General features: G+C 37.5%; 1 protein-coding gene across 1 annotated transcript in view; it reads right to left on the bottom strand.

The window, feature by feature from the left end:
- The window catches only part of Tex11 (testis expressed 11), a 225,849-nt gene that overhangs the window by 77,555 nt on the left and 130,131 nt on the right, over nt 1-18,163 (bottom strand). Inside the window, exons 19-21 of the mRNA XM_042694880.1 lie at nt 16,119-16,243; nt 10,367-10,452; nt 9,108-9,164 (exon numbers count right to left, since the gene is read on the bottom strand). Of these exons, the coding sequence (XP_042550814.1) occupies nt 9,108-9,164; nt 10,367-10,452; nt 16,119-16,243 (268 nt within the window). The remainder of the gene's footprint in view (nt 1-9,107; nt 9,165-10,366; nt 10,453-16,118; nt 16,244-18,163) is intronic.

Here is an 18,163-nt window from a genome sequence, read left to right as displayed (position 1 = left end):
AGTAGTAGAGTGCTTGCCTAACAAATGTGAGATCTGAGTTCAATCCCTAGAACTGAAAAAAATATATAAGGGATATAGAGTAAAACTGCCATTTTGAGTCCTTTATTTCTATATCCTGCATAAGGAGCAGTTTTGTGAACTGTGCTTCCAGTAGCTTTGCCAGGTTCTCACTGTGGATACTGAGACACAGTGTTGTTAGGGAGTGCTCTGTTCTTAACAAGACCCTTCCTCAAGAGAAATATTCAGTAAAGTTACCCTTCGGAGATATTATTGATATGGATTTCTTTTGCTGTGTTTGCATGGGAAAGACATGATGTTTTCACAGTCCTTCCAGCCTGACAGCCCTTCCAGCTCCACAGTCATCAGAAACAGCCAGGGTTGCAGCTCTCATTGCCTGTTACTGTTGTAGCTCAGCAACAGGCTAGGCCTGAAGACGATTGCAGTTTCACACTGTTGCAACCTTCTTGAGTTCTTGTCTAAGAAATGTGATGAAAGAAGTCCACAAATAGGGCTGGGATGTAGTTCAGTGGCAAAGTGCTTCCCTAGCAAGTCCAATGTCCTGAGTTCAACCTCCGTACCAAAAAGGAAAAAGTCAAAAGGAAAAAAAAGTAGTCCACAAATAATGAAGGTTGAGTGCAAAAAAAACTTTATTTAGAAGAGAAGTATCTTACTTGAAGGCCTCTGTTATTTCTCTGGGTTGCTTAGTTTTATGGTTTTGATACCTGGGCTGTGCTCTGATTTGTTCTATTATAATATACTTAGATGTTTGTAAGTTGATGTTATATTGGTCAAGTCCTACAACATCCTGACTGGGTTTTAAAATTCCCAGTAAGAGCCTTTCCACAAATCTTCATACCACATTCATGGATAGACTATGGAACTTGAGGAAATAAAAAGGGGTAGGGAGAGGATGTTTTGTTTACTGCTGGAACCTCATCTGCAACAACATGTCTCCTTATCTTGTGGTTTCTTTTGCTAAGCCAGAATTCTGTTTAGGGGTCCTGGGTCCTAGCTAATCTACCCTTCCATTATCAGAGCCTAATTGACTTGAGAAAAGGGAAACAATCCAATGCAGTGTACTGTAGCTATCTTGTCTTAAGAGTGGAGGAAAGAAAAATAAACCTTCAAAGAAACAACAACCTAATTAATAAATGGGCTAAACACTTAAAAAGAGACTGTTGAAAGCAGTATGGAGGTTCCTCAAAAGACTGACATAGAGCTTTCCTATGACACAACAATTCCACTCCTTGGGCTGGGAAGGTGGCTCAGTGGTAGAGCGCTTGCCTTGCATGCCTGAGGCCCTGGGTTCGATTCCTCAGCACCACATAAGCAAAAAGAAAAAAAGCCAGAAGTGGCGCTGTGGCTCAAGTGGTAGAGCGCTAGCCTTGAGCTGAAGAGCTGAGGGACAGCGCCCAGGCCCAGAGTTCAGGCTCCACGACTGGAACTCCCCCCCCAAAAAAACAATTCCACTCCTCTGCGTTTATCTAACAGAACACAAACCAGGCTACACTAAAGCTACCAGCACAAACATGCTCACTGCAGTATTGTTTACCATAGATATAGATGCTCCTCAGGGGTCGAATGAATCAAGAAAATGTGGTATATATACACAGTGGAATTCTATGTTTCCATCAGGAAGAAGGATATTGCACCATTCATAAGAAAATGGAAATACTTGGAAAAATTATATTAAACAAAGTAAGCCAGACCCAAAGAAACACAGGTCACATGGTTTTCCTTATTTTTTTTTAACTAGAATGTGCCTATAAATCTACATTTGATGGTAAAAGACACAAAAAATAAACTTGGAAATCATAAACTATGCAGGTCTCTAGATATTCACACAGTGGGACCAAAGGAGGATATTCTTAGGAAAGGATCACAAAGGCTCAATAGTTATGTGCATATGATCACATGAAATGATGTTTAATGAAATAAACTCCAAGAAATAGAAATAAGAGGCTTTTGTTATTCTGCTTTTTGTTTTTGTGGGTTCCCCCCCTCTTTGTTGCTGTATTGGATTTCTGTACCTTTTGTCTTATATGTAAGTTTATCTGCTTTTGGGAGGGTAAGGGGAGCATAGAAATGGTGGGACAAAGAGTAAATAAATGCAGCGGTGATACTCGCTAGACACTGGGTTGTAAATGAACTATACAACTTGTGGCAGAGGGAAAAACTGGGAAAAAAATGAGGGAAGAGTTGACACTGTTCAAAAAGAAATGTACTCACTGCAGTAACCCCTCTGTATATCACCTTAACAATAAGAGTAAAAAGAAAGAGGGGAGGAAACATTCTGACAAGCACTAGAGATGTTCACTTCAGAGGCACAGGCTCACTGAAAGTCAGATCTATTTGTAGGATCATATGATTATTTCTTTTCTCACTAATTCACCACCACAGTACTAAAGTTCTGTTATAGCAGTCAGTTTCTTTGAATGTTGTGTTTGGATATAAAAAAAAAATTAAAAGACATACTAACCAGACAAAAAGACACAAGTTGAAGAGACACAGCAAGTATCAGAAGCAAGCAAGGGCAGAACATTGCAATTAATAGACGTAAGAGTTTAAAAGAATTATGATTAAATATGGTTAAGGGCTATAACAGATAAAATAGACAACATATAAGAATGGATGACTAGTGTAATCAAAATAGAGAAAATTCCAAAGAGGAGCCAAACAGAAATGATGGAGCCACAAAACGCTGTAACAAAGTTGAGCATGCATGTGATGGACTTACTGGTAGAGTGGATACTGTTGACCTTGACAATATACCAATAGAAATCCTCATTATTAAAAAGCAAAGAGAATACAAGCTTGCAAGTTAGCACATAATATCACAGGAGACTCAAGAAAGTGGTTTGCTGAGAGCCACCCTTCTTTTTCCTTCAGACTTAAAAGAGAACCCACATCTCCACTTCTGGATTTTTTGGTAGTTAATTGAAGATAAAACTCTTATGGAAATTCCTGCATGAGCTGACTTCAAACCAGTCCTCAAATCTCAGGCTCCTAAGTAGCTAGGATTAGTGACTTAAGCTCCATTCATAATAGCCCCACAAAAAATAAAATACCTTGGAATTAACTTAACCAAAGAAGTGAAGGATCTCTATGATGAAAACTTTAAAAACCTGAAAAAGGAATTCAAAACAGAACTTAGAAAGTGGCAAAAACTCCCATGCTCCTGGATTGGAAGGATCAACAACGTGAAAATGGCAATACTTCCCAAGGCTATCTACAAATTCAATGCGATACTTATCAATATTCCAACCTCATTCTTCAAGGAAATAGAAGAGGCAATCCAAAAATTCATATGGAACAATAAAAGACCCCGAATAGCAAAAACAATGCTTAACAGAAAGAACAGTGCTGGAGGAATATCAATACCAAATTTCAAACTCTACTACAAACCCATAGTAATTAAAACAGCTTGGTACTGGCACAAGAACAGATCTCAGGACCAATGGAATAGAACTGAAAAACCGGAAATGAACCCACAGACCTATAGCCATCTAATCTTTGATAAGGGAGCTAAAAAAATAGAATGGAAGAAAGAGCCTCTTCAGTAAATGGTGTTGGCAAAATTGGTTAACTACTTGTAGAAAACTGAAGCTAGATCCTTATATCATCCTGCACCAGAATCAACTCCAAATGGATCAAAGACCTCACAGTCAAAGCAGACACTCTGAAAACATTATAGGATGGAATAGGAGAAACCCTAGGTTACCTTGGCACAGGCCGATATTTTCTTAGAGACCGAGAAACACAACAAATCAAAGAAATGTTGGCCAAAGGGGATTGCATGAAATTGCAGAGCTTCTGCATGGCAAAGGACATAGCTAGCAAGGTCAATAGAAAGCCCATGGATTGGGAGAAGATGTTCACTAGCCATACAATGGACAAAGGTCTCATATCTAAAATATACCTGAAACTCAAAAAATTAAATCCCCCAACAACAAATCCTTAAAGAAACAATCGGCCCATTACTAAATGGGATAAAGTTTCAAGAGTGGCTTCTGTGAAGAGGAAAGAGGGATGGCCAATAGACCCATGAAGAAATGCTCAACCTCTCTAGACATAAAAGAAATGCAAATCAAAACAACATTGAGATACCACCTCACCCCAGTTAGAATGGCTATAATCAAGAACTCTAATAACAACAGATGCTGGAGGGGATGTGGACAGAAGGGAACCCTATTGCATTGTTGGTGGGAGTGTAAACTTGTTCAACCACTTTGGAAAGTAGTATGGAGGTTCCTCAAAAGACTCCACATAGAGCTCCCCTATGACCCAGCAATCCCACTTTTGGGCATTTACCCAAATGATCACAAACAAGACCATACTAAAGCTACCAGCACAACTATGTTTATTGCAGCATAATTTACCATAGCTATGATATGGAGCCCACCCAGATGCTCCTCAGTAGATGAATGGATCAAGAAAATGTGGTATATAGACACAATGGAATTCTCTGCCTCCATCAGAAAGAATGACATTTCCCCATTAGTTAGGAAATGGAAAGACTTGGAAAAAAATATATTAAGTGAAGTAAGCCAGACCAAAGAAACATAGGTCCCATGGTTTCCCTTATTTGCAATAACTAGTATATGTCTGAGACAAGCAGAAAAGGTCAGATAAGTTGATGTTAGGTGAAATAAACCCCAAGATAAGTATTCAAATGTTTTTTTCTTTTTTGCGATTGTTTCTAATATATTTATTGTTGTTTGTTGGTTTTTTGGTTTTTTTTTTTTTGTTGTTGTTGTTTTTTTTTCAGTTGTGGGGCTTGAACTCGGCCTGGGCGCTGTCCCTCAGCTCTTCAACTCAAGGCGAGCGCTCTACCACTTGAGCTACAATGCCACTTCCTTTAACATATCTATAAGATGATTTCTTTGTTGCTTTGTATGTCCCTCCCCCATGGTATAACCCCTGCTTTCATTGTATTTGATGTTGGTATAATTTGTGGAGGGGAAGGGAAAAAACAAACCATTTAAATAGGGATACAAGTGGACCCATTGCAACAATGAGATGTACAAGATGTCATGTCAAAAAATGAATTTTACAACTTTATCCAGAGTGGGTCGGGGAGATAGGAAGGGATGGGAAGGGGAAACAAAGGAGGAGGCAACAATGCTTGATAAGAAATGTACTCATTACCTTGCTCATGTAATTGTGACCCTCTTTATGGTATTTTCACAATAAAAAAAAATTTTATTTGATTGGTTAGTAGTGGGGCTTGAACTCAGTGCCTGGGCATTGCCCCTAAGCTTTTTTTTGTTCAAAACTAGCTCTCTACAAACTGAGCCACAGCTCCACTTCCAATTTTCTGGTGGTTAATTGGATATGAGAGTCTCACAGATTTTCCCGCTCAGGCTGGCTTCGAACCACAAGTCTCTGATCTCAGCCTCCTGAATAGGTACGATTACAGGCCTGAAGCACAAGTGCCCAGCTTTTCTTTGTTATTTAATTTAGTGTTTCTCTGTAAAATAATCTATGAAAGGTCCATGACTGCATATAAATAATAAAAAAAGAAAATATAGAATAGATTGTATATATTATCGGTTTGTGTGAGATTGCTAGCCAGTTGTTACTGCCTAAGGTAAACTAAGCTAATGATGTAACTCAAACTCAAATTCAATTATCTTGGGTTTTCTCACTTTACTAGATGCTTTAAATTTTTTAGTGTCAGCTGAGTGCTAGTGGCTCACAACTGTAATCCTAGCTACTCAGGAGGCTGAGATCTGAGAATCATGGTTCAAAGCCACCCTGAGCAGTAAAGTCCTCAAAACCCTTATCTCAAATAAACTACTCAATAAAAGCCAGAAGTGGTGCTGTAGCTCAATTGGTAGAGCACTATCCTTGAGCACAGAGAGGCTCAGAGACAGTGTCCAGGCCCTGAGTTCAAGCCCCAAGACTGGCAAACAAAAAAAAAAATTAGTGTCTTTTTTTGTGATATCTCATGTTGAATTCTACATGAAAAAAAAACTACTAGAAGATGTTCTTTACCTAGTTGGAAACGATAAAGGCATATATTTTAAATTTCCTGCCATTTGTCATTAATTCTAACAAGAATTTCTTCCTTACATTCTTATATGTTTCAGGATGTATGTTAAAAACAAAACCTAGGGGCTAGGAAGGTGGCTCAGTGGTGGAGCGCTTGCCTTGCATGCATGAGACCCTGGGTTCGATTCCTCAGTACCACATAAGCAAAAAGAAAAAAGCTGGAAGTGGCGCTGTGGCTCAAGTGGTAGAGTGCTAGCCTTGAGCTGAAGAGCTGAGGGACAGCACCCAGGCCCAGAGTTCAGGCCCCATGACCGGACCCAAAAAACAAAACGAAACAAAACAAAAAACCTATATTATTAACTTCATTATATCAAATATTTCAGTTATTATACAAATTTCCATGTGCTTCATCTTTCTTTTTGTTTGATTTCCCTTTTAATCAGTTCATAGAACCTGTAACATCAAGATGTTTTGGGGGTAAATTGTGTTTATTTTATTTTTTGTTTTTTTCTTTGTTGTTATTGTTGTTAGTGGTAATGATGGTGTTTGATTTTGCTTTGTTTTTTTTCTTTCTGGAGGGGGTAGGGGAAGGGCTACAGAAGGAAGGAAGGAAGGGAGAACAAATGCAATTTTTCTATTCAGTATGTACTATGTGGAAAATGACCACATGACTAGTGGGCAGGGATGGGAGGGTGAAACTGGGGGAAAATAAAGGAAGAGGTGAAATCTGTACAACACCTTAATAATAATGCAATTATTTTTTTAAATTTCAGATATTCTAGATGGACTCATTTTGGAGAAGGGCAGAGGCAGATAGTAGGAGTGGCTTCTGTGATGGATATGGAAGGAGAATATTTATCTAGCAAGAAACATACAAAGATGGACTGATAGCACCTGCTTCTCAGGGCATTGGACAGGACAAAGTGGGAGGACTGCCCTTGGAATAGCAGTGTGGAACCAGGGAAAGAACTGTGGCTCATACTCATGCTGAGTGGGTTCTGTATGAGGTGCAGGAGGGAAGGCCCCGAGTTAATAGGGCGATATGAGAACTCACGTCTTTAAGGGAAAGCCAAGCTCTATTCAGAGCAAGACAGTGAAGGGACTTTCCAAAGATGTTTCGAGATGGTTACTATGTCAAAGAGTTTGCTCCAGAGACTCATCTATGGGGTACAGCCACCCATCCTGGGTGTGAGGGTGTGGTGAGGGATTGAGCCAGATTGAGTGAAAGAAAGAATGTTCACATAAGAATCCCCTGGGCTCTTTTGTTATCACAACTAAGAGAGAGAGAGAGAGAGAGAAAGAGAGAGAGAGACAGAGACAGACAGACAGAGAGAGACAGAGAGACAGAGAGAGAGACAGAGGCAGAGGCAGAGGCAGAGACAGAGACAGAAATATGCCTGGTGAAATTATTCCCAAGGTTTGCTCTGAGCAGGAAGAAGATCAGATCAAGTACCCCCTTTCTAGGGAATTCTCTTCAGCTCCTTAATATAGATTTGGTATAATTGAATTACATGTCCTTCAGAATTAAATAGTGTCCCTTCAAGTCACTTGCACACTTTTGACAGATGAATGTAGTTCCCTGAGTTTGAGATAGTCATTTATAAGAGAAAGAGAATGTTGGGTTGGGAAGGTAGCTCAGTGGTAGAGTGCTTGCCTTGCATGCCTGAGGCCCTGGGTTCGATTCCTCAGCACCACATAAGCAAAAAGGAAAAAAGCCGAAAGTGGGCTGTGGCTCAAGTGGTAGAGCGCTAGCCTTGAGCTGAAGAGCTGAGGGACAGTGCCCAGGCCCAGAGTTCAGGCCCCACGACCGGACCCAAAAAAAAAAGAGAATGTCACATCCATCTGCTATTTATTCAAGAGATACAGTAATATCCTGCTACAGCAGTGATATTTTTTTTTTCATGTTTATAAAATGTTTTGGCCCCTAATCTGACTTTAGGATATCCTTCCCCACCTTTTTTTGGTAATAGTTTACTTTGAGATTTCCTTGTCTTCCCCAGGAAATTTTGTATTTCTACCTTTAAGTCAGAAATAATGGATCTTTGTCTAGAGCTAAGAGATTTTTTTTTCTCGTAAGTTGTGTTTTATAGTAAGGTGAATTTTAAATCCAATTTTATCTCAGTCATGTATATTTTGCCCAAATTAAGTCAAAACAATATATTATTGCCACTTATACAAAGCAAAAGTACTATGGAAATACATTATTACAGAGCTTATTTCCAAGCAGAGACTACAGAACTGGCTCAGAAATTCTCTGAACATTATCCCTAATCTAGAACTTGAATAATTTCCTTCAAATCATCAGGAAGTAGTGGATTCTTGATATCTTTTATACCACAAAAACTATGAGCCGGGCGCCGGTGGCTCACACCTGTAATCCTAGCTACTCAGGAGGCTGAGATCTGAGAATCGCGGTTCAAAGCCAGCCTGGGCAGGAAAGACCGTGAGACTCCTATCTCCAATAAACCACTAGAAAACCAGAAGTGGCGCTGTAGCTCAAGTGGTAGAGCGCTCGCCTTGAGCTGAAGAGCTGAGGGACAGTGCCCAGGCCCAGAGTTCAAGTCCCATGACCGACAAAAAAAAAAAAAACGAACAACTATGAGCTGAAACATATTTCAATAGCTCTAACTGAGCTTGTAGAAAACCAGAATCAACAAAAAATCAGGTTGTATGCTCTGTGGGACTGTAAGTGTGTCTCTTAAGGAATTTATTATTAAAAAAGGAAGAAACAGGTTCAATCTGATAATCAGATCATATACATTATTGAGGATTTATAAGCTGCCTGGCACTCATGTGTATTTACTTGCACTCTGGTTTCTCTTCAGATCTCATCAATCTTTTGCCTTATACATGTATTACTGTATCAATGAGTAATCACAGCAATTCCATGAGGCATATAATATTATTATTTCCATTATACAGATTGGAGAAACTGAAGTCAAGAAACATTTAAAAACATGCCCAAGGTTGCACATGTAATAAATAGCCAAGTCAAGATACGAACTCAGCATACCTTATGCAATGCACAATAAATCTCTTAATATAAGGTTTGTACTAGAAGCTACTATACTTTTTTCCATTTGTGAATACATCATTCTGTTGAAATAACTTACTTATTTTCAGATTCTGGCATTTGAGAAAACTTTGGAAGAACAAGACGAAACAGACACCTGTATAATAAAATATCAAAAGTGATTCTTAAGAATAAACACATGGGAAAATTTATACCAAGTTATTCATCTTGATTACCCTGAAAGGTAGAATTGAGAAAAGATGAGGAAATTAATCTTGTCCAGTGTGTGTGTGTGTGTGTGTGTGTGTGTGTTCGCAGTTCCGGTCCTGAGGCTTGAACTCAGAGCTGGGCACTATCTTTGAACACTTTCTTTTTTTTAATCTCAAGGCTACTACTCAACCACTTGAGCCACACCTGCACTTCCAACTTTTTGGCTGTTCATTGGAGATAAAAAGTCTCATGGACATTCCTGCCTTGGTTAGCTTCAAACCTTGATCCTTAGGTCTCAGTCTCATGAGCATCTGGCTTTATAGGCATGAACTACCAGCACCCAGCTTAATCTTGTTTTGTTTATAGATCTCTATGTTGTAAAATGATTACAATGAAAACATACCCATTTTGTGATTTTTTAAATGCAATTTAATAATTTTGAAACAAAAGAATACTTTTTAAAACAAAATGTTAATGTTACATCACTCATATTATCAGCCCAAATCACCACTAGAATGTCAGAGATAATATACGTCTTTATGTTTTTCTTTCTATAGGGAACCTGGAAATAGTTTTTGGATGTTACACAACTGAGGATCCCTATTCTTTGAAGGGAAATCAGAATGACAAGCTGACATAATAAAGCAATTTGTAGTTTCACATCTGAAAATGTTCTTTAAGAAATACCATCTGTCTTGAATGATTTTCATCATTTCCTTAGTGCAACTATCTCAAATCCTTTTGACACTTTTATTTCAGTCACTCCATTTCACTTTGTAAATTTGACCTGTAGCATATAGTTCGAGCAGCAGGAACACCATCCTAGAAACCCTGCTTTCCATTTGACATTGGTTCAGTCAAAACTACAATAGCTATCATGTTATCACATCCCGACTTCACTCTCTGCCCTTCCACTACTGTATGTACTCCATATATCCATACATTCAGAAATTACTTTGAGCAAAAATCAATTTTCCTTTCTAGAAATAAATGTGGGGGAAATTCAACTGCTTACTTTTTAAACTTTGCATCTGGGTTAACAGTTTTTGTAGACATCAAACTCATAGAATTATTTGGCATAACTTATACAACAATACTAAGATGAGTAGATGGAAATCCTTTTACTTCCACAGAATGTGATTTCCTTACTTTAAAGATGAAAGTGCTTGTTTTGGATCTTCTGAGTGTTGAGCTAAATATTCCAAAGCTTTTCCTGCCACAACTCGTTGTCCATTCTAAAAAGAACAGATATAGTATTTTAATTACATTTTAAAGTGATGCTTACAACAGGTGTTCATATTTTTGCACATTCAAGATTATATACAAATATGAACATGTTCATTTTATTTTTTTCATTCTGTCAGAGACCAGGACTCAAATTCTGTATCTAATGTTTTTGCTAATTGGCTGGTGCTCCACCACCTGAGCCATGCCACCAACCTCTCATTTTATAATCTCAAAAGAGCTACCGTGGATGGTACAATGAAGATACAAATCATTGTTGGACATATGTTTATCATGTTTATCATCCCAGCTACTTGGGAGGCTTAGGTTATGAGTCTGGGGCTGAGATTAGGAGATTAGGATCTGGGATGGATGTCAACTGGGACAAAAAATTTATTGATACTCTAGCAACAAACAAATCTGGTTATACTGGCACAAAGTGGAATCCAACTATAAGTTAGGTAAGAATACTGAGGTTGAAAGTTGGCTTTGAAAGAAAAGTAGATACCCTATCTGAAAAACAACCTAAAGCACAAAGGGCTTGGAGTGTGTTCAAGTTACAGTGTTTGCCAACAAGCAGTGAATGAATGCTTCCTTAAGTTTGTGCTCCAGATGTCTTAACTGTCTCACTCTATTACCCCACTGCAGCTCTCAATTTTACCTTTTCTACTTTCTGATCATTGTCTCTGATGTTTCCTACCAACTTCCTCTATTACCTTGATCCCAGAAGACTTTATTTTGTCAGTCATGGTGCTTAAACTCAGGGCCTGGGCTCTGTCCCTGAGCTGCTTCTGCTCAAGGCTAGCACTCTACCTCTTGGGACACAACACCACTTCTGGCTTTTTCTGAGTAGTTTATTGAAGATAAGAGCCTCATGGACTTTCCTACTTTGGCTGGCTCCAAACTCCAATTGTCAGATATCAGCCTCTTAAGTAACTAGGATTATAGGTGTGAGCCACCAGTGCCGGGCTTCCTAAAGACATTTAACCTATGGATATTACTAACATTTTAATGATGCTCATCTTCATAATATCTTCCTTTATTCTCAGTTTAAATTCCCTAAGGATTAATGATGGAACTCCCTTGGTTTCTGGATTTTCTTCCCCTAGGCAAAATCCATATCTGGTTAAGACCAACATTATACGGATATTTGTGCCTGCATCTATGTAGCAGAATATGGCTGGAAAAATTACATAACTACTTTATTTTAAAATGCTATCAAATGAACCTTAATGCTAATGGCAAGCAGATCCCATTTCCCTAGTCCTCTCTTTGCCTGCTTTGCTGAATGATTAGTTTAAACCTTATCCTCTCTTTTCAAACACCATAGACATCTTCTTTTCTAAGGTCAACATTTGACAAGGAGTTTGGGAGAAAAGAAACAATAAAGGAGAATGAAAGAGTATGATTCATGAGGTAGGAAAAAACAAGGATAATATTGTGTTTCAAAGGTGAAAGAATGGTCAACCATGTAGACTACTGCTGATAGGTAAAATACAGTGAGGACTGAGATTTAACCACTACAATTTTCAATACAGAGGTCACTAGTGACCTTGACAAAAGTAGCTTTGTGACAGAAGTGTGACCAGAGATGGTTTAGGAGATATGGAGGAAAGGAATTAGTCACTAAGTATAGAGAGTACATTAGAGGAGTTCACAAAGGAATAAATAAATTGGGCAGTCGCTGGTGAGAATGGGTCAAGGAAGATTTTTAGCTTTAATGATATAATGGACTTAGATTCTATGGAAGTGAGCCAAAGAGAACAAGAAGTTCATGGGGTGAGAGATAAAGGGCAAAAGGTGATGGACACTAGTGTATAAGTTGAGTGACTGGCTTTAGAAAGAACATGAATAGCACATCCATCAATAATAGGTTGAGGAGGCAGAAAATGTGGCATAATTCCTAGTGTGTGTGGAGTAGAATCTCGGTAGTAGAAGAAATCTGTAAGTTTTCTTCCTGACTAGTTTCAATCGAGATGAACCCCAAGAGATGGGAGCAAGAGGTTTATTATTTTATTTTTTGTCGGTTTTTACTTTTTCTATTTTTTACCTTTTGTTGTTTTGGATTCCTGTCCCTTTTGTATGTGTTTGTCTAAGTTGGGGAGAGGAAGAGGAAGCACAGAAACAGTGAGGCAAAGGGTGAACTATTTCAGCAGTGACACTTACTAGACACTTTGTGGAAAATTAACTATACAACTTGGGAAGGGGAGAGGGAGGGGAAAACTGGGAGAAAATGAGGAAAAGGTGACACTGTTCAAAAATAAATGTACTCAATACCTGACTTGTGTAACTGTAACCCCTCTGCACATCACCTTTGCAATAATATTTTTTACAGCCAGAATATGCACATTGTCTCTTCTGGGGTGTAGAGGGGATACATTTTTTGTGTACTGATCTTGGGGCTTGAATTCAGGGCCTGGGTGCCGTCCCTGAGCTTCTTTTGCTCAAGGTTAGTGGTCTAGCCCTTGAGTTCCACTTCTGGATTTTTCTAAGTAGTTTATTGGAGGTAAGACTTTCCTGTCAGGGCTGGCTTTGAACCGAAATCCTTAGATCTCAGCCTCCTGAGTAGTTAGGAATACAGGCATAAGCCACCAGCACCTGGCAAGGGGGGTAAATTTTACAAAAAGTTTAAAAGATGAGATAGATTATTTTAAAAGAAGAGAAAGCAACGTGTTACCTGCCTAATATCTCATTCTTACTACCATGTCTTACTACCATTCTTACCACTGGATTATTACCACCATTTCCCATTCTGTACTGCCTCCAATTTCTTCCTCTTCATCTCTCAAGGCATAGCCAAAGTTATTTCTCCAAAATAACTTTTTTGTATTTTGTTTTGTATTTTTATTTTTAAGACAGGTTCTCATGTATCCCAGGCTGATTTTGAACTCTGAAATCTTCCTACCTCAGTTGTAGAGCAGGTATCATAGGCATGTGCCACTATGGTGGGTTTCCAAGAACTGCTTTCACATAGATTACCACCAAAGTTTTCTTACTGTTCAGAAAATTTAAAAGTAGTGGATGGGAAGGTGGCTCAGTGGTAGAGTGCTTGCCTTGCATGCATAAGGCCCTGGGCTCGATTCCTCAGCACCACATAAGCAAAAAGAAAAAAGCCGGAAGTGGCGCTGTGGCTCAAGTGGTAGAGCACTAGCCTTGAGCTGAAGAGCTGAGGGACAGTGCTCAGGCCCAGAGTTCAGGCCCCACAACCGGACCCCCCAAAAAAAAAGAAAGAAAGAAAAAAAGAAAATTTAAAAGTATACGGTGGTGCTCATCTGTAATCCCAGCTACTTGGGAGGTACAGATAGGAGGATCACAGGTCTAGGCCTGATCAGGCAATAGTTAGTGGGACCTTATTTCAAAATCAAGCTGAATGTGGTGGTGTCACAACTGTAATCCCAGGCAACTCAGGAGGCTTCCTCCTGAGTGATCTTGGCCAAGGCTAGCCTATGTAACAGCTTGAAATCTTATCTGAAAAATAAACTAAAAGCAAAAGGACTATGGGTGTGGTTTAAGTGGTAGAGTGACTGCCTAGCAATGTTTGAGATCCTAAGTTCAACCAGCAGTACATTACCTCTTCAAAAACGAAAAATAAATAAATAAAATATACAATCTTGCCAAAAAATCAATTATACTTTGTCCTAACATAATAATAAGTTGGAAGTTGAGGTATGGCTCAAAGTGGTAGAATGCTACCCTTGAGCAAAAAAGCTCAGGGACAGTGCACAGGCCCTGAGTTCAAGCCTCATGACTGAAAAAAATAAGTTAAAAAAATTACAACAAAATAAAAAATTTTTAAATTAGAATAAAAATAATAAATCAAATTATATTACACATAAATGATAGAAAATTAATTAGGACCAAATGATGGAATGATAGAAAATTAACCCACTACAATTCTAACCAAATACACAGCCTGTCAAGTAAATCACATTCCTTTATGTATGTCTTGTTTACTTTCATCTCATCCTATAAAATATATTCTTACATATCTCAGTGCTACCCTTTTTAAAGCCCAACTGAAGGATTCCTTCCACTGTAGAGAATTCTCAAATCAATTCCAATTCTCAGTGCTCTCTGCTTCCTCTGAATTTCAATAATATTTAACATGTATATTAGTAATCTGGTCTTTATCCTGTATATTGTCTTATCTTATATACTGTTTGACTGTTTAAATGGATTTCTGAGATCCTTGAGGACCGTATTTGTAGCACCTAGGCCAATTTCTTGCTTAATGTAGTTGCTAAGTACAGTTAGATGAGTAAGGTAACAATTTCTGAAGGAAGAAGCCAGACAAGGTAGAGAATATTTGTAATCTTGACTCTCAGGAGGCTGAGGTAGGAGGATCATGAGTTCAAGGCCAGCCTGGGCTACATAATGAGCCACTGTCTCATACAAAAATATTGTACGAAGAGTAAAAAATATTTAGCAGGTAGAGACATAGCATGTGTTTTTGCAGTATGGGGAGAAGGAAGGAAGAGAAATTCTATAGTAAGAAACCCAAAATAAATACTTTTTGAAAATTTCAAAGTTTGTATTTGATATAAAAAGCAGGGAATATCTATTAGAAGAAATATGGAACTATGATTCTGAACAGATTTTCATACAGAAGGAAGAATCAGAAAACAAAGTACTTTATAAGATCAAATTTCATAGTTTATGAACCATATTTTTAGTTATCTTTTCAGTTAATTTTCATATCAAATCTAGAAGCAGGTAATTGACTTCATTGTACAAATGAAACTAACGTTCAAAGAAAATCAGGTGCTTATTAAGTGGCAGAGTCAGTACTCAAAGTCGGTTCAAAAACTCTAAAGCTGCTACCATGCTTTTCCACGTCTATGTGTGTGTGTGTGTGTGTGTGTGTGTGTGTGTGTGTGTATGTGCGCGCGCATGTGTGTGTGTGTGTGTGTGTGTGTGCACGCACAGGCGCACTGGTACTGGGGGTTTAAACTCAGGACCTCGCACTTTTGCTTGGTTTTTTACTCAAGGCTCGCGCTCCACTACTTGAGTGACAACTCCACTTCCTTTTCCAAGATTTATAAAATAAAAATCCAAAAGGGAAAAAAAGAAGTCCAAGTATTTATTATATCTAAACTAACATTGTTTTATGGTTATGACTAAAAAGTCCACCAAATTTATTTTGTTTAAATTGGTGAGAAAGATAAATTTCAAATAGATACATATTAATTTGTATGGTGCCTTTTTCTCTCCCTCTCCTTCTCTACTCTTATTTTGTTGCAGGGATGGGAATCTAACCAAGGGCCTTGTATATGCTATGTAGACTCTACCACTAAGCTATTACCTATCCCTTGGCATGAAAATTTTAAATCTGTAATTTCTTCCTAAAATTCATGTTTTCTTATTTTTACTTTTTTCTATTAAGCACATCTGTTAGCTGACTTTAGAGGTACTAGGGTTTGGCCTGAGGGCCTCACATCTGCTAGGTAGACACTCTATAGTTGAGCCATGCTTCCAGCCCTTGTTACTTTACTTTGTTTCATTTATTTCAGTCTACATTATGAAGATATAAAGAGAAATAAAGCAATTCTGCAAGCAAGATAAACATGAAAATGTGACAGAAACAAAGATTGAAGAAAGGGCTCTCTTGTAGCCTTTGGTCATTCTGTCTTTCAAACAAGAAGAAGGAAAATCTAGTAGATTGATGCATGTGAATTACCGCAAGAGCAAACTGGGCAGCTAAATTTATGAGTGAGGTAGGTGAAATTCCATTTAGAATCAGGTCATTATTTCTCAGTTCTTCCTGTTTCAGTACTGATGCTAAAGCAGCAATTGCCTGCATAGCTGAAAAACAAGAAAACAATAAAAGGATATTTTCTCAAATATTATACTTATCTATCATTAATTATATGACAATAAATTCTGAATTCACTTAAGAGCATTAATATTTTTAGACTAGTGATTAAAATTCATAAAGTCACATGAGTTGGTAAACCACCAAAAAGGATTTGATTATCAGAAAAATACAACTGAGCAATCATGCATCTGTGAACTTATTCTATAGGTATATTTGCAAAAGTAAATAAATACACTCAAAGGTGTTCATCTGGCATTGATTAAAAGAGTAAAATATCAAACCTGGAACTGAAATTCCATTAATAATAGGTGGGCTGAATACATTTTGGCACATCCATAAAATGGAATACAAAAACAACAAAGTTTAAAATGGAATTGCTGTATTATATTCCATCGTGTCCTAAAGGTAGATGATTAAGTCAAATGTGTGTACTGCTAACATTAAGTAACAAATAAATAACAAAGTTATATATAGCAAGCCAAAAAGAGATAATCATGAAAATTCAATTTAACCAAGGAATTCAGTTCTTTCTTTCTTCCTTTCTTCCTTCCTTCTTTCTTTTTTCCTTCCTTTCTTTCTTCCTTCCTTCCTTCTTTTCTTTCTTTCTTCCTTTTTCTTTCTTTCTCTCTTTCTTTCTTTTTTTTTCAGGTAAGGGGTAGGTTTATTCATCGTTCTGGTTGGCACCAGGCCACGTTGGCCCTCCACACGGCTGGGAAAGAACTGGGAAAGAGTTTCTTTCTTTCTCTTTCTTTCTTTCTTTCTTTCTTTCTTTCTTTCTTTCTTTCTTTCTTTCTTTCTTTCTTGCTTGCTTGCTTGCTTGCTTGCTTCCTTTCTCTTTCTTCCTTACTTTCTTTTTTGTTGTGCTAAGGATTGAATCTACAACTTTACATATGTAAGGAAATTACTCTACCACTAAGCTACATCTCTAGCATTTAATAAGAAAATCAGGAAAAAATTGGCAAACAAAGAGCAGATGAGATAAATTGAAGACAAACCAATGCTAAATTTAAATCTACTCATGTTAACAATCATATTAAATATAAGTGACTAAGTGAACCAATTAAAAGGCAGTTCTCTGGCTTAAATTAGAAACAAAACCATATACTTGTATGCTACTTTCAAACTAACACATTTAAATATAAAGATGAAACTAAGTTAAAAATAAGGGATAAGATAATATATGTACTAGAAGTGAAGCTGTGGCTCAAGTGATAGAGCACTTGCCTTGAGCTGAAGAGCTCAGTGACAGAACCCAGGCCCAGAGTTCAAGCCCCATAATTGACCAAAAAAATAAAGATAATATATGTATTAATAATCCATCAAAAGAAGGCTGGGATAGCTATATTAAAGTCACATGAAGTACATGTCAGAAGACAGAACAATTACAGTAATAAAAGGTAATTACAAGATTAAGGGAATCAATTCATTATGAGGACCTAAACCAAAATGTTTATCTACCCACTTTTATACTCAAAAACTTAAATATTTTCTCTCAATAACAGAATTGGTAGAAAATCAGCAAGAATACAACACACTTAGCACTATTTATCAATTTAACCTGATTAACATTTATAAAACACTCAACCCAACATTAGCAAAATCTATATGCTCCTAATGAATATGGAATATTTACCAAGGAAAGCAACATTCTGGGCCACAAAACATAACTCAATATATTTAACAGGATTCAAGTATAGTGAATTTTTCTGCTACAATGGAACTAAACTTAAAGTGAATAGAATATTTTCTAGAAAATTTGAAAATAAATACCATATTTCGTATGTATTCTTTGAAAGCAAAGTCAGTATGACTATGTGAATATCATTCACAATAGATGAAAAAGGACATAGGCATCTAATCAAACATATGAAAGACTTCTATGATGAAAAACTAGAAAGCAGTGAAGA

Source organism: Dipodomys spectabilis, unplaced genomic scaffold (genome assembly GCF_019054845.1).
Source record: "Dipodomys spectabilis isolate Male_0828 unplaced genomic scaffold, ASM1905484v1 ptg000176l, whole genome shotgun sequence".
In the NCBI taxonomy this organism is placed as follows: Eukaryota; Metazoa; Chordata; class Mammalia; order Rodentia; family Heteromyidae; genus Dipodomys; species Dipodomys spectabilis.
This window is presented reverse-complemented; position numbering and strand designations above follow the sequence as displayed.